This window comes from Physella acuta, unplaced genomic scaffold (assembly GCF_028476545.2).
Source record: "Physella acuta isolate Inbredline_101_S28 unplaced genomic scaffold, ASM2847654v3 ptg002275l, whole genome shotgun sequence".
In the NCBI taxonomy this organism is placed as follows: Eukaryota; Metazoa; Mollusca; class Gastropoda; family Physidae; genus Physella; species Physella acuta.
The window spans coordinates 17,616-37,870 of NW_026733774.1; the positions used below are offsets into that span (position 1 = coordinate 17,616).

A 20,255-nucleotide genomic window follows, 5' to 3' on the forward strand; every position below is an offset into this window, starting at 1 on the left:
CATACGTGTATATATATATATATATATATATATATATATATATATATATATATATATATATATATATATATATATATATACATATACAGAGGCGTAGCGAGGGGGGGGGGGGCGGGCGGGGGTGCGGCCAGCACAGGTGACACCATTTAGGGGGGTGACACCAAGGCTAAAAATAGCAAAATATATAGAGAAAAACTTGAGGGAGAGGGGGGGTTCAAATCGAAAGTTTGAGGGGGGGGGGAATGCAAATCGAAAGTTTGAGGGGGGGGGGGTACAAATCGAAAATTTGAAAGTTTGTCCCCGGAAGGGTCGCTACGCTTCTGGGGGGTGACACCATTAAGTGCCGCACCGGGTGACACCCGACCTCGCTACGCCACTGTACATAATTATATACACTTTGTTTACACCACGAAGTGCCGCATCGGTTGACACCCGAAATTGCGACGCCACTGGACTAAGGGACGTTCTACCGACTTGAACTCAAGCATTTTTCTGGTTAGTAGTCTAGCGCTCTACCGATTGGTCACGCCGTTCCTGATGGACTATAATACAGAGATACATAATTATTTAATGTGCACAGTTTGATACAATCTCACAGAAAAGGGATCTGAAATAATTGTCAATTTATAGACAGGGAAAAAAACTAGTGCAATACCTCATCCATCAAAGGGGTGACACAATATTAAAAACTTTTTCTGAGAAAACAATGCATTTTCCTGTTGAGTCGATTGCATAGTTAGGCACATATTCATTCACGTCCTTTTATGGGAGGGGACCTGTTACTATCAACTTTTGCATTTTAAAAAGTTATCAATGAAACTGCAGCTTTGAAAGGAGTATGTAGGCTGGTGTATGGCGTCATATTAAAGAGTAGTGACATGGATTTTTTTCTGTCGATGGAGCATGCGAAGGTAAAATTGTTTTAAAAACGTAACTTGGTTTTTTTTTTAAGTTGCAAGTTGTTTCAACTAAATTTACATTGTCTATTAGTATTTCATACTCATTACTTTAATACATGTATGAATATTTCCGTGTACCCCACCACCATATATATTCACTGTATTCTACAATTTCAATTTTCTTCCGTAAATCAAACAAGGACCGTTAACTCTTCAGCGATTGGTTACAATGAGTGGCTTTCTCTTGTTGTTATAGTCGCCATAAAGATGACCTACTTAAAATAATGGCCAAAGTAGCGAGTGCTTTCGATGGAGTAAGTAAACTCTTGGTTGTAATATAATACTAAGATTTTCTTTTTGACTATTATTATAATCTCATGTAATTCTATTTGAATGATAACTGCGTAAACTCTACTAGACAGTTATTACTGGATCTATACTCTATACATTTTATTATCCTTTCTAGTAAATTTATTCGTAAACTTTAAAATTTATCGTCTCGTTTTTTAAATTTCTGATCTAGATCTATATTTCTAGATCTTATATACTTTATGTTGCAAGATTATTATACGTTTATTTTAGTTACCATTGTCAGGGAAATGGGTATGGAAAGACGACCCAGAGCATCCTAGTTTGGAATTTGTCAGGTTAGCAATATTAATTTGTAGTTTGCAGTGCACTCAACGGGTTCTGTGGTGTAGTGGTTATCACGTCTGCTTTACACGCAGAAGGTCGCGAGTTCGAACCTCGCCAGAACCTCGTTGTATTTTTGCTTCTGATTTTCTTCACTCCCAGTTCCTTCATGCCTCCATGTATTAATGATTCATTTAATTAAACTTAGATTCACATATATTAAAGCACATGTTTTGATGTTACTATAATTTTGTCTTTTAATGACTGCATTTTTGTAATATATATTACATTATTTTCCTACTGTTTTTTCTATATAACACTATTTTTATTCAACCTGATAACACAATAAAAAAGAATTTTGTCTTTGCTATCATTGTTAAGGAACATTTTGTCCATCTAAAGTTTTGGGTTAATAAAAAAAAGTTCTTGAATTAGGCTAAAGATAAAAAGTAAAAATATGATTTAGCTTAGGATACAACATTAGATGTTTGTTTTCTGTATGCTTACTAATATTATTTTAACTAGGCCTGTTGTGTTTTAAGTATTTTTAACATTATTCTTACGCAGCAATAATCCCAATGCTGACAAACATGAGAAGAAAAGAAGAGCAAAAGGGCATGATGCTAAAGGAAGATCAGACAGGTGATTTTTCTGGAATTAACTGTATTGGTAGATAGACTAAAGGGTCGTCCATAAATGACGTCACACTCATAGGGGTCCTGTAACTTTGTGATGAGGGATGGGGGGGGGGGGGGGGGTTCAGATGGTGTGACGTTACACTTCTGCATTATTAAAAAAAAAGCTATGTTCAGACAAGATTTTGGAAAAATATCGATGTTTTTAAGAAAAAATTCAACCATTTTTAATAATGTAAAATTGTAGTTTTCATGACATATAATATTTTTAAACGGTAAACATAAAGCGACAAAAATCTTACAGCTGCAAATTACCATGACACAGTTTTCATTTCTTTTACTTTTTTTTGTGCCAAAAACTGATGTGTTAGGTACTTTGTCTAATCACTTTATATTTAATATTCACCATAGGCAGCTGAAATGAATACATAATCCCATGTTAAAAGCAACATTATACTGTGTTTTTCTTCTGACTGAAGGTCCTATCTATTATTTCTATAGGGCAGCTTCAGGTCTACAGAGAGTACGAGGTGCAGCATCTGTCCTCAACACCCAAAGCTTCAAACGGACTGGTAAAAAAGATCCAACCCAACATTCACATGTAACATTGAAGGATATCAAAAGTTAGCAGTTTGGAATTTTATTTTACATAATTTTAATTACACAAATAACAGTGGGTTTAGTATCTTCATCATTGTATCACGATTTAAGTTTTTTCTTCTGTTTTTCATGACTCTATTGTCTATGCTGGGACCAGTATAGGTATAGAATATTTTCTTTTTCTGAAGATGCATAAAGTTCCCAGATGTATTTTTTTTTATTAACTATTTTGGTTGGTGTAGATTTAATTTAAAAATGTGAAATGTTTGTGATCAATCTATACAGCCATCCTAGATATTTTTGTGATCACTAAAAAAATAAAATTCTCATATATTAAATATTCATTTATTTCATATAAAGCTGCCGAGATAAAATGACACATATTTATACCCCATATTATCTCTTCTGCTACTGAAGTTGTTTTTTTTAACATAAAAATAGGTTCCCCTATCTATCTTGTGAATGTTTGAAGGGAAAAGTACATGTATACTTTTTGTAAAATCAGTCTTTTTCTTGTCATTGTATCATCATCTCTTAGAACCCATAAGCAAAATGGTGCCAATTTGTCCAGTACCTTGTTATAACTTCTGCCTGTTGGAACCATAAGCCACCCTCCATCAACTCTTTCATCTTTGATCTTAGCCTCCTTTATTTTCTCTTCCCTGTATCACTACTTACCCTAACATGAGAAAAAACTTATGTTTTGTTAGGTGTTTCATTGGAAAGAATGTCTGAGGTTGATTCCATTCCTCATCAGTTTACTGACCTAATCAGGTTTGTTTACTCTTACTATTATTGTTCCTTAAAAAAAAATAATCAGATTCTTCTTTTTATTATGGGACAGCATGACCAAGCGGTAGTGCACTAGACTGCTAACCCAAATGTCTCAAGTTCAAATCCAGGTTCAAATCAGTAGAATCTCCCTGAGTCCACCCAGCTCTGATGGGTGCCTAAGTCATGTTAGGTAAAGCAAAGGCGGCTGGTTATAGTGCTGACCACATGATCTTCATATTCCGAAGTCACAGAAACAGGTGAACTCTACTTCATTTGCCCCATGGTGCGCCAGGTTCGAAAAGTGTTAACTTTAACTTTTAATTTTTTTTATTTGTGTTAAATGTTTTATCTGACACAGACTCTGTTTTTCTTCAGCCAAGATCAGTTTGATTTCTTTCTTCTGTACCTGCTGAGCTATTTCAACTGTTACTTTCACAAGATGACACTGGAGAACAAGAAGAACCCAATGTACATGTAAGTCTTTGACAGCAAAAAAAAAAAAAAACACATTGGTACCCACAACATTGTTGTATGTAAATCAATAATCAACCCCCCACCACCACCACCCAAAACGAATAACTATCTTACTGGTGGTGATATAAACAACACATTCTTTATGCTTACTAGCAAATTAAATTAAAGACTAACAATGTATTAAGTGAATCATCATAATTTTATTTTTTTGTGCCAAAAAACTGCGATCCAACTTAGTCTTGTGGCATTGACAGGGTGAAACTCTTGAAAAGTGTTCAGTGGGTACCCATGTAAAATAATTTTTTCTTGAAAACAAAAAACTATCACTTTTTCTATTTTTAAAATTTATTCCTTTTTTTTCTCTTGTATAACAGTCTCAATCTTATATTCATTTTATATTTATTTTAAAATAAATGTTTACAATTTTGAAGCTGTTAGAAAAAGAATTGCATAAACAACCTGATACAGCATTTTTCTCTTCACACTCCCCAGAACCCCATTACTTAATAACCCACACACAACTGTACAAACAAAGTAAACCTCACACACAAACTTTCACCATGGCTTTAGGTTGACAAATGAAAGTCATTGATTCAAATAAGTCTTAGCTTACATTAAACGTTCTGTATAGTTTATTGCTATACAGCACCAAAGCATCAACCCTTTATATTGAATGTTGTGTAATACCAGTATAGAGGTATATAGAGGAGGTTAAATAATGTTTTAACATTCTCATTAAGTAGAAATTAATTAATTTTCTCAGTGCTAGCTAAGACATGCATGTTTTTTAGCGCAATTTCCATACTGGACAATTGCGATTATTAACTCGTCATTTGTGGATGGATGTGCGCAGCTTTAAGTCGTATCTCCTCCTCAACGAAGCAATAACGAGGACTAGTTCCAAAGCAAATATGTTAAGCAAGTTCCGAGGATGATTGTGGGCCAAAAAAATTCCCAGAATTCCTTCCTCGATTTCCCGGAAAAGCCAAAAAAACATAGAAAAAACGCAGTTTTTGGCCCATATCTCGGCAACCAGACCACTTAGCGACTTGAAACATTTACCAATCGATTCCTGCCATAATTTAGAACAATATTGCCGAAGAAAGTTTTCAAAAATATCCTTTCGTTCAGTCACAAAATTTTTTAAAAAATTACATAAACACCTACAAACCGATCGTTTTCCTAGCTTGAACGCACCCCAGCATTATACGTCATGTGTTTTGTCCCCATGTGTGCTTTACGCTACGACAGAGCTATTTTTAGATAACATAAGGAAATTGCGCTTAAATTGTCACTAGACTTTTTATTAACTTGTTTTAAAATCATAATTTGAAATTTTTAAACTTCTTTTGTCATATGTCATTAGCTTAAATTAATTAGAAAGAAAGAGGTATTTTAATGTTACTTTGCGAATGTTTTTGACATGAACTTATATAGTAGAAATTAGATATTGATTTTTTTCATTGCTTGCTATGATATGCATGCTATTTTAAAAAAAAAAACATAATTTGTATTCATTTTACTTTTTTGTTATATGAACCTAACTATAATATATTGGGTAAGTTTTATATTACATTGTTTGCAAACACGTTTTTGTAAAAGTCAATTTCCATTAATTGTTGCTTATATTCACTTGCTTTAGTTAAAGAAATAATTTTTAAAATTTTTATTTGTACAACAGCAAGAACAAAATACACAGCATGGTAAACGATAGAAAAGGTTTTGTTCACAGGAAAGTTGTCACATATATCATAAGAGTTATCACCCTTAACCATTTTATTTTGATGATTGCTTTGAATCAGAAAGATTTCACATAGAGAAAGTAAATGAAAATCACGGCTTTTACTCCCTCAGTTTAGCAAGTCATCTTTGACTGCATTACCAAATCACATCTAATTTTAGGACAACCTACTTAATAACTCGTAATCAATAGCCTAGTGTGTGTTGTTAGTTCACCCAGCTCAAACAAGTACCTGACATAGATTAGAGAAGTAAAAAGGCAGATGGTAAAACTATCCCCTCGTATGATATGATCACAGCAGGGCCTACCATATACTTTTACTGTATAAGTTTACGTTCTTTCATAAAATTGTGAATCACATTGTGATGTTGATCATAGTGGGGGGCCTACCATATATTTTTAATGAATACCTTTTACATTCTTTCACTTGATGTACATTGTTAATCACGTTGTAATGTTATATGATGTACAATGTAATTTAAGTTCTCGCTAACTGAACCTTGTTAAAACATATGTCTGGTTAAATCACCATTACAGCCAGTGGCGTATGCAGGGGTGGTGTTAGTGGGGGGGGGGGTGTGCTGCTATTGGCGATGATGCAAGTGTGTCATTATGGTTTTTTTTTAATTTGAATGCCACAAAAGAGTTATATTAAATTGATTTGGGAAGATTATATATATATATATATATATATATATATATATACATATATATATATATATATATATATATATATATATATATATATATATATATATATATATATATATATATACACAATGTTTTTGTTGGCCTATTTATATAATGCAACCCATAGGGACAATAGGCAATAGGTCAAGTATTAACAAATATCCCAAAGTTTTTGGTATTGACCAATATCTATCTGTGAATTTTAGTTATAATCAATTAAAATAAAGTTAGAGAGAGCTCCCCTAAACTTTCTCGTACACAACAGTAAGTTTTGGGATGGCACTTCTGGGTTATTGATAAATCAGAAACAGGGTAATTCAGACCTACCACTTTCAATTACTGAAAAGGGCTCAAAATTTGAGAGACATGGTATATATAATCTAATACTTCTAATACTTGAAAATTTTGTCCACCCAACTGTAATGGTACTCAAGTCATTCGTGTTTGAGAAATTGGAAAAAGCATAATTACAACTCCTGGTGATGTAACATTGCTTGAAAGATGACAGAAACCTACAGACATATGGTATTTAATATTAAATTTCGTCCATGTAACTGAAACAATACTCAAATTATGGTTTTGACACATAAAAATAGGCCTACATACAAGATTGCAAGACTGTGTGTTTCTTTTAAGTGTCCAGATGTCAAAATGTCCAATTCTTTTTTTTCCACATGATTTAAATACTTTTTTAAAGTTTAATTTATTTCCTTCCACACAGTTCACTAATTTCAAGCTTGGAGCTTGCTGTGTGGATAGGTTGCAAACTAATACATTAAAATACATGAAATACACAGTATTGCATACAGTTTTACATTAAAAGGAAACAATTTTCATTTCCTGAATTTTCTCTTGTTCTTTTGTCTATGTGTAGTTTTGTCTTACATTTCCTATAAAGAACATAACATCACAAAACATTACATGATCGCTTCTTTTCTTTGTATTCTTGGGCCCATTTTTGCATTTAAACAATCTTTAAGTAGTGGTTGATCTTTGTTGGTAGTTGTAGTTTAGGTTGTTCTGAAATCTTGAAGTGGTGACATTCGGTTCGTAGTTTTGTGTAAACAAAGAGTTCTGTGTTGGTATTGTAGTGATGATGTAATGGGTCCTGTGTTGTTGAGTTGTTTTTGTAGTGATGATGTAGTGGGTCCTGTGTTGATGAGTTGGTTTTGTAGTGATGATGTAGTGGGTCCTGTGTTGATGAGTTGGTTTTGTAGTGATGATGTAGTGTGTCCTGTGTTGATGAGTTGGTTTTGTAGTGATGATGTAGTGGGTCCTGTGTTGATGAGTTGGTTTTGTAGTGATAATGTAGTGGGTCCTGTGTTGTTGAGTTGGTTTTGTAGTGATGATGTAGTGGGTCCTTTGTGGTTGGGGTGGTTTTGTAGTAATGATGTAGTGGGTCCTGTGTTGTTGAGTTGGTTTTGTAGTGATGATGTAGTGGGTCCTGTGTTGTTGAGTTGGTTTTGTAGTGATGATGTAGTGGGTCCTGTGTTGTTGAGTTGGTTTTGTAGTGATGATATAGTGGGTCTTGTGTTGTTGAGGTTTCTTATATAGCTGTCGTTGATGGTAGATTTGATCCTAGGAAATGTAGCTTGTAGAGGGCTGGTGAGGTGGTATCATTGTCCTGAAGTATTGAGATAAGATATCAAAGTGTGTTGTCTTTGGTCTTGTAGCTGTAGATTAGTTTATGTCTTTTAGTTGCAAATAGAGCTTGATGATATGAGGAGAGATCATAATAATCGAGGGTCGGGTAGTTTTGAATCTCTTGAGTTTGGGATATCGAGTTGAAAGTAAATTGTTTTTGAGGGGTCAAGAGTTGATTTGTTGTTGGTTGGTAGATGGGGGTTGAGTAATCGTGTGTTGGAAATTGCAAGTTGAGAATGTATTGGTATAAAACTTTATTTGGGTGACGCTTTTAGTTTGTTGAGAGACGAAGAATCAGGCGTTGTGAAATTTAAATAGTCGAGTTGATAGTTGAGTATAGTTCGTCGAGATTATCGTAAGTTTGATGGTGTTGTGATGGAACGTCCTACCAAGGATTGCTCCAAGGTACGCGTTGTCTAGATGAAAAAACAAAAATGGATGATTAGCCACCTGTACATTAAAGCCATCAAGTTACTAGTACTCTGCAACTCTTCCCCAGAGCTTTTATTAGAGCACTCAAGGGATCAGTAATCTCACCCTTAAAGGGTCCTTCGAACTGACTAACCCAGGGGTTGGCAACCTTTTGAAACGGAAGAGCCAAAAGTTACAATTTTCAAAATTTCCCAGGTTTTAAAGAGCCACTAACAATTTTTTTATTTCAAGTATTTTATTTTTTGATTAAGATTATTAGTATTTGTGCAAGGAGCTGGAGAGCCGCATCTTGACATCATAAGAGCCGCATGCGTGAGCCGCAGGTTGCCGACCCCTGGACTAACCATAATTATAATCTTCTAATAAAAATGTTTTTATAGCCTGAAAGTGAAAGCTATCAGCCTAAAAATGAAAGCACTATGACTAATATGTCAAAATAAATTTTCAGAACTTAATTAAAAGAAAAATTAAATCCAGCTAGCATTTTTCTTTTATAACTTTGAATGTAATTTTTTATTCAAACTGGCATACCTTTAAAATTGTTCACATTATTTCAAAAGAACTTTTTTGTCTTAATGTTTTTCATAAAAGTTAACAATGATTAATGATTCCCTTTTAACTCTAATGCACATATGCAAGCTTTGGGGAATTAATTTTATATTCTCTCCCTTTGGTGTTTATTGTTGAAAATGGGCAGTAACTGACACAAATTTATATTTTTTTTAAATTCATCATCTCAAGCTGTCCTTTAAGTAAACTTAATAAATACATATTCAAAATATTATTGTATTGAGGAAGAGTTTTAAGTAATATCTTCAGGAGTGTAGAAAACATTTTACATTATATTATCCTTTGTGTACATAATAGTGATTTTGTACATTAGAGGTGCTGGTGATGAAGATTAAGCGATTAACACACATTGAAAGCAAATTATGTAATCTTAGGCAAAGTTACAGTCGCATGATTTTGACTTCTATGCAATGTATAAAAGTATTATTTTTCATTTATAAGTATTATATCATATTTGTAGTTCTCTATCAACTTTCATTTATAAATATTATACCAAATTTGTAGTTCTCTATCAACTTTCATTTATAAATATTATACCAAATTTGTAGTTCTCTATCAACTTTCGAGCGACTTCTGGTACTTACTCTACTTTTGGTTTTTTAAAAGCTGATAACTTAAGTACCGTTTAATTTAAGTGGACAAAATTTCACATATATAAAGTACATTGTATACACAAGTTTCTCTCAACTTTTGAACAATCTCTGGTAACTTTAAGGGTTACTTTACTTCAGTGGCGTAGGCAAAGGGGGGGGGGGGTATTAACCCCTTCCATGGACTCACACCCCTATATATATATATATATATATATATATATATATATATATATATATATATATATATATATATATACCTATATATATAATGATTTTATACATATGGAAAAATATTTGAACCCCTCCCATGACCAATTCCTGGCTACGCCACAGCTTTACTTTATTTACTTTTGAAATTTATTTTTATTAAATTTTATCTAAAGTAAATTTGGGCTTGTTTTTTTCACGTAGTGAACCAAGCATTTCAGAAAAGTTGGAGTATGCGAATGCATGTGACCGTCTTACTGTGGCTCAAAAATTGTTGGGAAGGGCGTACTGTGTCCTGGTATTGGGACTAGGCTTACAAGAGCAGCATCATATGGAATGTGGGAGGTGAGCGTGACTTGTAAAATCTGATGTGTTTTTTAAAGTCTTTCCAAACATCACATGTTCATGTTTGTGATCAAGAGATGGTGTTATATTTCCAGTACTTAAATGATTTTAACAGTAAAAGATTTCCTCTCTAGCTTATTAGTAAAGTTCCACTTCACAACCTGATGGTCAAGTGAAGTAGAGTTCACTTGTTTCTGCGACCATCGGCTTATGAAGGGATAGTGTGGTCAGCGCTATGCCTAGCCATCTTTACTTACCCTAACATGAGTTAGGTACCCATAAGAGCTTGGTGGATTCAGAGACAATCTACTGACTTGAACCTGGATTTAAACTCGAGACTTATGAGTTAGCAGTCTCTCTACCGATAGGCCACTCCGTCCCTCCACTTGCTTATTAGTGTATATATATGTATGGTGTATATAAAATGTTTAAATAGCAGTTTGTTTTTTCCCTTTTCAGGTCCAGAGTTTCCAAGACTTACACTGATCGCAGCCTGTTTGAAGTAAGCTTACTTTTTCCTTGGAAAATTTAAAAACTCAAATTTTTTTTTTTTGAGTCATAACTGGTCTAGTAATTTGTTTAGTAATGATTGCTGAAGTAACCCAAAGCATGAGACACATGTAACACATTACTAATTGTTGTAAATAGTGGAATTTGTATTTTTAAAAAAGTAACGTGAAAGTGAACCCAATAACAAGTCTGTGGTTGCATTTTTATTACAAAAGTTTTGTATTGCGTTTGCTAAACAAATTGAACATTCAGTTGTTACAACTTCAATGATGACAAAATCTTTGTCATAATTCCAATCGCAAATTCTTAGCAGAAGTTATTTTACAATTTGGAAATGGAGTGTTAATTTTGTGGTCAAGGTAAAAAAAATAATTTAGGCATTATATGGTTAAAGTTACCACTCCACATTCTCCACAGACATTCTATACCTACTGTACTTTTGTGGTGTGGATCAATTTTCGTAGAAAAGAATTTGATGCTGTAAAGAAAGAAATCGGCAGGTAAAATATAATTTTTTTAACAGCTAATAATATAATAAAAAATAATTACGGAACTGACATTTTTATGTTATTTAAAATTCATCAATCTAGTTTTTAAAATCCTAGCTTAATAAAAATCAAATTGGCTGTTTAAAACTTATAAATATTTTAAATACAAATATATTTTAATATTAAAAAACTTCCTCTACTTTGATTTTCTCACTTTTCACAGAATTTTACGCTCCAACACATTTAATCCAGCCATCCGTATCAAGTATTCACCTGAAGGTAAGAAAAAATTTCTAAGTCTAAGGGAAGTAAAAAGTATTCACCATGCATTTTTTTTTAAAGTTAAAACCTAAGCTTTGAGTCAGTGCAATACTATTTTAAACCTATCACTTTATTTTTATTTTAGTTTAGAAATTGTACACTAAAAGTGTATTGTTTGGATTCAAATAATGAAACATATTTTATGCTGTTTGAAGAATATGAATAAAAGTATTCTTCACATCTATTTTCTAATTACTTCCCTTAAGCTGTTGATTAGGCTATATAGTATATTTTTCTGTTTCTCATAAAACAGTAAAATTATTGTATACAGCATGTGTCAAGTGACTTCTCTTTACAAGCTAATTGTAGTATTTATTTTTGTTTTGTTAATTTGATTATTTTAGAACCCAAAGAGACCGATCCATCAAAAACAGTCAAGAAAGTTGATGAGGAAGGTGAAAAACAAAAACCAGAGGAACCGAAGCCAACGCCAGCGGAATACAGACGCTTACACCCGTAAGTTGACAGATATATTGTTAAATCTTACAGATATATTGTTAAATCTTACAGATATATTGTTGAATCTTACTTTTTATAAAGATTTTTGTTGACAGATATATTGTTAAATCTTACTTTTTATAAAGATTTTTGTTGACAGATATATTGTTAAATCTTACTTTTTATAAAGATTTTTGTTTTACTTTTTGAATTGTCATTATATTTATAAATGTTATTCATCTTCAATAATAAGTGTTTGTTGAAACGGAAAATATTTTAAGTTGTGTCCTATAGCAAAAGGTTACTTGTCATACATCAGACATTTTTTTGTTATCTCCCTTTATTTGATGTTTATATTCACTTACATTTTTACTTTCTCGTATATACGAAGTATAGAGAAAGTCTTGTAATCGTGCAAAAAAAAATCGAGATTTTTACAAATCTCGACGTTTTACAACCCACTGATACGGAAAAACATAAATTTGCAATCTTGTCCTTATGTCTGTGTGTCTGTCTGTCTGTCTGTGTGTCTGTCTGTCTGTGTGTAAACACGATAACTTGAGTACCGTTACAGCTAGGTTGATGAAATTTCATATATAAGTATTTTATCAAAATCGTAGATACGTATCAACTTTTGAGCGATTTCCGATAACCGGAAGTGGTACTTATTCTACTTTGAATTTTTCAAAAGCCTATAACTTGAGTACTATTTCAGATAGATAAATGAAATTTCACATTTAGTAAAAGATCTAATTCTCTACCTTCTATCAAATTTTGAGTAATTTCCGTTGACGGGAAGTAGTAATTTACACTATTTCCGATTTCTCAAAAAACGCATGTAAATTTAAAAAGTACTAATACTATTGCGCACTATTATGCACATTTTGTTTTGGTGTTCGCTTGGTGCGCATTTTTTTTTTCTACGAGATTCTATTCTATTTTTAAAAGTTAAGTAATTAAAAATCATGTCTATATTCCGAGTTATATAAGAATATTCGAGAAAGTTTAGGGGAGATCACTCCTGGTTTATTTATTTAGGCCTGCACTTATATACATTTTGAAGTCTGAAAAATTGAAATGTAATTTTGTTTCATCTTCAGAAAAAGACCAGCAATAAAATCTATCGTAAAGTAAGTTTGATTTGGTTTTTTGAAACACCTTTTTTGTTTAATTAAATGCTTTTAAATTAAAAAAAAACCCACTAAATATACCAGCTAAGAATGTAAATTAATACAGTATAAAAAATAATATCCAATCCTTCTTAAAATTCACACTATTGAATGTTATCCAATCCAACTTTCAGTCAAAGATCCCCAGCTATTGTCTCAATTATTCCCTCACCAAAAGAGGAAGCAGCCTGGTTATTCAAGAAACCACAGCTACAAAAAGACAAGTGAGTTTTGCATTGTTATTTTAAGCGTCAATCTCAGATAGAGGCTCTGGGTACAAACCTATAGCTTCAAGTAATGCTGTTTCACTTAGCCATGCAATGCAGATTTTCAGTCAAGTATTAAAAACACACTTTCTGAAGAAAATTCCTGCTACCACCATTTTTAACTTTTTTTAGAAAAGATTTTGCAAAACATTTTTCCTAAAATTAAAAACCGATAAATGAATTATTTTTACAGATGAGTTTTTATTATCTACATCTACATGCCAACACATTTCATCCAAAAATTTTACTAATTTATGATATTATCTCAAGTTTTCTTGTTTTGTTTATTTGAACATTGTTTGTATCATTCACAGCCCAGGTATGAAGAAAGACAATGATGAGTTTGAAAACTTTGATGAAAAATATTCAGATCTAATACTGGACATCAACACATTCAAGCAAGTATTTTATTCGTTGGTTCTATATTTGGACTGGTCAGATTATATTTTCTGGCAAATTATTTTTTACGAGCCGGCCCGCGGCATAACATACGCCGCTATTTAGTTGTTTCTAATTTTCAATAATTCATAATTTGTGAATTCGACAGTACCAACGCTGACACTGAAAATATTTCTTTAAAACACTATAAGTAGCTCGTTAAGGACCATAACCCCCCCCCTTCCTTCCCGCCCCCTCCCCCCCCCCTACGTTTAAAATCGTTGGCTCTGCTTGTAAACATTTAGAGTGAACACAGCTCACTAAAACCATGTAGGGGTGGGGAGTTAGGGAGAGCGTTTGCAGCTTGTTTTCTAACGGCTCGAAGAAGAGAATTATATATATAGATTTTACAGGGTACAATATAAAAGTTAGTAGTATGTGTGTCATGCTCTTTCATTCCAGCAAGTATATTACACTTTGTTTCTAAATTTAGCCCAGCCAATAATTATTTTGGATATTATTATTATTTATGTTTTCAACAATGTATGTTATTTCAGCTGTTGGAATGCTTTAGGTACTGTTTTAAGATGGTTTACTATTCAAGTATTTTTATTACAGCAAGCACTTCTTCTTTTCCTGTTAATGCAGAAGACACATAGGGCAGATGAAGTAGAGTTCATCTGTTTCGATGACCTCGGCATATGAAGGTATAATGTGATCAACACTATGCCAGGCCACCTTTGTTTCCCAAATTTGAGTCAGGTACCCATCAGAGCTGGGTGGGCTCAGGAACATCCACAGTCACTAGCCCAAACTGAGATCCGAACTGTAGACCTTCAGGCTAGAAGTCAAACGCTCTGCCATTCAACCACAAGCTAGCACTGTTACCACTATTAATTGATCATCTTCTTGGAATGATCTTCTTCTTCATAAACCCATTTGTGCCGAAGACACTTGGGGCAGATGAAGTAGAGTTCATCTGATTCAAAGACAGCCGCACATAAAGGGATAGTGGGGTCAGCACTATGCCCAGCCACCTTTGTTTCCCTAACATCAGAGCTGGGTGTACTCAGGGATGTTCCACTGATTTAAACCCAGATTTGAATGGTAGCGCTGAACAAAATTTTAAAACAACTTTTAAACTGGGCTTGATCTTGTAGGACTGGCATCCTGGGAGAACCTTATCACTTGTTCAACGCACAGACTCTGTCACCATTGGGGGCAGAAAATGAGGAGAATGAAGTGGAGGATGCAGATAAAGGGTGAGAGGCCGTGCGGCGTCAAAACGGCCAATGACAAAACGGCCCCGTCAAAACGACCCCGACAAAACGGTTCCGTCAAAACGACCCCGTCAAATCGGCCCCGTCAAAAGGGCCAGCGACATATGGACCCCGTCATATAGGCTCCCGTCATTTAGGCTACCGACAAATAGGCTCCCGTTATATAGACTCCCGACAAAAGGGCTCCAGTCAATAAGGCTCCTTACAAATAGGCTCCCGTCATTTTGGCTCCCGACATATAGGCTCCCGTCATTTGATTTTTTCCACAAAACGGCCCCCGTCATTACGACTCCCGATAAATAGGCTCCCGCCATTTAGTTTCTCCACAAAACGGCCCCCGTCATTACGACTCCCGACAAATAGGCTAGCGTCATTTTGGCTCACGACAAAAAGGCTCCTGTCAATTTGGCTCCAGACAAAAGGACCACTGACACAGTGGCGTAGCTACCGTAAAGCTAGCGTAAGCAAGGCATAGGGGCCCAAGGCACATAGGGGCCCTTTTCCCTCACAAAAAATTAAAACTTTTACAATGGAATTTTAATATTTGTTACATACAAATAATTTTTAAAAAGTAAAAGGTTAAAAGTTCCAAAAAGCCCCCCCCCCCCACCGTTTCGGCAGTGGGATTCAGTGTTTGTGGGTCAAACAGAGCCCAATCGTTATAATAACACTACAGGCGATATCACTTTGTCGTGCAAGACATTGAGAGAATCAGCCTATAAATAAACTTTTTAGCAGTAGTAGGCAAACATAATAATATAGTATAAATACATAATCAGGACATATAAAATACAAAATGTTGCCTTCAGAATATTTATATATTAAAAAAATATCCATCGCAAGTAGAAGTTGATCTCTTCGTTTAACTCCTCTGTAGCCTAACGCAGAGGCGTAGCGAAGGCGGGGCGGGGGGGTGCAGACCGCAGCGGGTGACACCATTTGGGGGGGGGGGGTGACACCAAAGGCAAAAAATTGCAAAATTTATAGAATGAAATGCCATTTTTCCAGATCCATTAGTTAAAGTTAAATAGTCTTCTAAGTACAAATCGAAAATTATATCAAGAGGGGGGGGGGGGGGGGGGGGTTGACACCACGACGTAAACGTAAGCTATAAAGAAAACAATGCTACATCCAACTGTATAACTGTATTATAAACAGACTGTAGATAAACATCGTTACTATTAAGTCTGCAGTGATTAAAACTTAAACACTTACGTGTACCAGTATGTGGCATATATATAAATTTTAGGCCTATGTAGGCCGACACACACACACACACACACACACATATGCTTTGTTTCCTGGGAGGGGGGTGACAATACGAAGTGCCGCACCGGGTGACACCCGACCTAGCGACGCCACTGGCCTAATGGCCGACGAATTGGCCCACTGATAATTTTTGCATTGGGCCCAAAAATCCTAGCTACGCCACTGCACTGACAATGCCGTTTCTGTAGAGACTAAGACTCCCGGTCATTGAATATGACACCTGCCAGTGGGACCCCTTCATCAATATTCTTTAGAGTTAGCTTATCAAACACTCTTATGTAATACAACGTATGCATCTCTAATTCGTCAGGCCTTATTTTTATATTAGTTTATCAATTATAAAATATAATAAGTTTTAATTTAGGGGTCATCTATCTATGACATCCATAAATGAGTCGGTTATAGGCTGTTCCAACTCAGTGTGTGGGGAGAAGGGTCCACGCTGTACCTTCCTAACTGCAGTATGCTTGTAGGTTATCAATACAAAATGCTGTTATCATGTAAACATCATGTATATCAAACATTTACACTTCTGTGCTCGCTTTTAAGCAACAGATCTTTTCTGTTGTAAATTGGGGTCATTCATAAATGACGTCACGCTTTTTTGGACGATTTTTACCTCCCCCCCCTCCCATCCGTCACACGTCGTCACAAAAAGCCAGACCCCCCCCCCCTAAAATGACGTCACACCTCAACCTATAACCCCCCTCAAAATTGCAGTTGAATTTTTTTTAAACATCGATATTTTTCCAAAATCTTGTCTAAACTATTACAATTTATTAAAACAGTTATCTAAAACGCGAAGTAACGTCTAAAATTCGTTTTCTAACCTTGCTTTTTTATAATGCAAAAATGTGACGTCGCAACATCTGAACCCCCCCCCCCCCCCCCTCCCCCTCATCACACATCGTCACAAAATTACGGACCCCCCTCCCTCCTACGAGTGTGACGTCATTTATGTATGACCCCATTAAACATTATCAAAACTTTAGAATTGGTGGAATTTAGCTGTTAAGGGCTCGATTTGTTTGTAAATTAATGTTGGTTCATAAAAACAATTTCATTCAGGCATTTAAAAGAGGTTATAGTGGTATTGGAGGTAGGAAACAATGGTTACTTTTATGCCAATAGTAGTCATGCCATTCATTGGTCTGGAGCCAATATGTCGGGAGTCATTTTGTCAAAAGCCAATATGTCGGGAGCCCAATTGCCGGGAGCCAATATGTCGGGAGCCCATTTGTCGGTAGCCAATATGTCGTGAGCCAATTTGCCGGGAGCCCATTTGTCTTGAGCCCTTATGTCAGGAGCCGATATGTCGGGAGCCGCTTTGTCGGGAGCCAATATGTCCTGAGCCTATTTGTCAGGGGTTAATATGTCGGGAGTCCATTTGTCGGGAGCCTAAATATCGGGAGCCCATTTGTCGGGAGCATATATGTCGCAAGTCAATATGACGGGAGCCCATTTGACGGGAGCCAATAAGTCGGGGCCCTTTTGACGGGGCTATTTTGACTGGGTTGTTTTGTCGGGGGTCGATTTGACGGGGTCAAATTAACGGGGCCGTTTTGACGGGGCCGATTTGTCCCGGGCCGTTTCGACAGGGCACCGTGAGAGGCATATGATAAAACATGAAACTATTTCAAGTTACATTTTCATCATGTTTTTCTGTTTGTGCCTGCCCAAGACAGATGAAGTTGAGTTCATCTGTTTCTTCAGAGACCTTGGCATATGAAGTGATAGTGTGGTCAGTACTATGCTCAAATTCCTTTACTTTCCCTAACTTGAGTTAGGTACCCATCAAAGCTGGGTGGAATCAGGGACATTATACTGACTTGAACCAGGATTCAAACTCGAGACTTTTGGGTTAGCAGTCTAGCTCTCTACTGCTAGGCCACATTGTCTCATTAATATATTAAAGTAGGCATTTCCAATTAATGTACTAGAGCTATTAATGTAGCCCTTGTAGGTATATTACTTATACTAGCATATTTCATCTTTCCAGAAGTTCTGAAGGACGGGAAACAGAACTAAAAAGCCAAGTTTCAGGTAAACAGGAATAATACATACAACTTATATAATGATAGATTTAAATAATCACTTTAAAACAATGTAAAGGACCAATATCAACAATTTGCTCATGTTGTCGTTTTGAAAAATTCAATTGGAGCTAAGATTCTATTTTATTTTCTTACTGCCAATTTGTTGTGTTGTTTTCGTGTGTCTTTATCTTATTCTTGTACAAGCTAATGTCACTGTATGTCAGAATCTATCTCAGAACATGGAAGAGTTTCATAGGAATTTCTTTTTACTCGAGTTCATGGGGCTCGTTAACTGGGGCCAGCCACTCTTCTAGGAGAGAAAACTCCAAAATGAAACAACTTTGTTCTTGGATGGCAGTGGCGTAGGAAGGGGGGGGGGGGAGGGGGGTTAGGGGGTCATAACCCCCCCATAGACCCCTCGATATATATATAAAGTACAAGGGGGGTGCAAATCGAAAGTTTGAGGGGGGGGGGGTGCAAATCAAAAGTCTGAGGGGGGTGCAAATCGAAAGCTTGTCCCCTGGTAAAAATTGGAACCCCCCCCCCTTGAGACAATCCTGGTTACGCCACTGTTGGATGGACAAAGGCTATGGAAGTAAATCCATAAAGAAAGCATACTGAAAGTCAACAGCATAACAGGTTGACACATAATACTTAATTATTTTGGATTCCTTTCCAAGATTATGATTAATTATGAAGAAGAAGTTAGAGACCAGTAGTATAATCAGTAGAGGTAACATTTTCTTACAGAATAAAAACTCACAGAATTGTGTAATAGCAGCTGATTAAAGTTAGGTTTGCCTGTCACCCTTCCTGAGACATAAGCCGCTGACAAGAGCTTTCCAGGCGTCTCTGTCCTAGGCTAGTTTCTCCGTCACCCGGTATATCCAATTTTCTTGGTGTCTTCTTCCAGGTCGCATCTCCAGGTCTCCCTTGTCTTATTAGTTTAGATACAGGCTTCCTGGGTGTGTGGCTAATCCATTTCCATTTTCTATGGAGGATCTCTTCTTAAAGAAAATTAAAATCAGCCGAGTCAAAAAACTGTAAACAGTTTCTTTTTTTTTTTTTTACAGAGCGAGGAATTAGTCGTCAGCAAACAGCTATTTCTCATGCAACAACAGAGGCGTTCACGGATGATGAATCCTAAGATGTTACATCTTGCCTACTTATACTTCATCGTCTTATCTATGTTTTTTAACCATCACCCTTATGCTTCAGTGGTCAATCACTTGCTAAATGATTTTTCCAAAATTTGATTTTTTACTTATTATGGTTATGTTTTGTACTGTGATATTTTGTAAAAAGTATTTTACCTACATTTTAAAATATACTTTTTGGAACAAATTAGTTATTTTTAATTTAATGTTTGCTGTTTTTTAATGTATAAAATTCATTAATTTAATAAAAATAATTGTTCCTTATATTTCAATTTCTTTCTAATCCCTTATTAAAATCTATTTAATAAATTTAGGCATAATAACATGTATGTATTTACAATATACATAAAGTATAGTATAACAGCAATGTAATCAGGGCCTATAACCGTGAAATTTATTAGTAGCAAGGGCAGCTACTCAATGCAATCAATTCCAACATTTTAGCTCTCTTTGGGATGTCACCGAAAACAAATACAGCGGAATCCTTTGAAACGACACCCTTTGAAGTAAATCAATAGAATAATAACCCCGCTGAGCTTGAAATCGATTTATTAAGAGTCATCGCTTCATGTACTGTGGTTCAAAGTGCTACCTGCGTTTTTTATTTGGTATATCATGTTGCGGTAGCTAGACCACTCTGAGATGCGAGAGATAGTCGTCTGTCCCGGTACGCGGTGAACGGTTTTCTGGACACGCCCCTCGCGAG

General features: G+C 35.3%; 1 protein-coding gene and 1 non-coding gene across 2 annotated transcripts; both read left to right on the plus strand.

The window, feature by feature from the left end:
• The first annotated feature begins 1,141 nt into the window (after positions 1-1,141).
• Positions 1,142-19,737, plus strand: LOC131932770 (protein phosphatase 1 regulatory subunit 36). The gene is made up of 17 exons (XM_059289684.1): positions 1,142-1,213; positions 1,482-1,546; positions 2,100-2,174; positions 2,669-2,790; positions 3,478-3,541; positions 3,917-4,015; positions 10,097-10,237; positions 10,697-10,739; positions 11,165-11,247; positions 11,459-11,514; positions 11,901-12,012; positions 13,095-13,124; positions 13,298-13,387; positions 13,744-13,827; positions 14,968-15,069; positions 18,356-18,399; positions 19,466-19,737. The coding sequence occupies exons 1-17, from the start codon at positions 1,184-1,186 to the stop codon at positions 19,537-19,539; spliced, it is 1,314 nt and encodes a 437-aa protein (XP_059145667.1). The 5' UTR covers positions 1,142-1,183; the 3' UTR covers positions 19,540-19,737.
• Positions 1,586-1,658, plus strand: Trnav-uac (transfer RNA valine (anticodon UAC)). The gene has a single exon. It is a non-coding gene; the product is annotated as a tRNA-Val (tRNA).
• Positions 19,738-20,255: the final 518 nt, after the last annotated feature.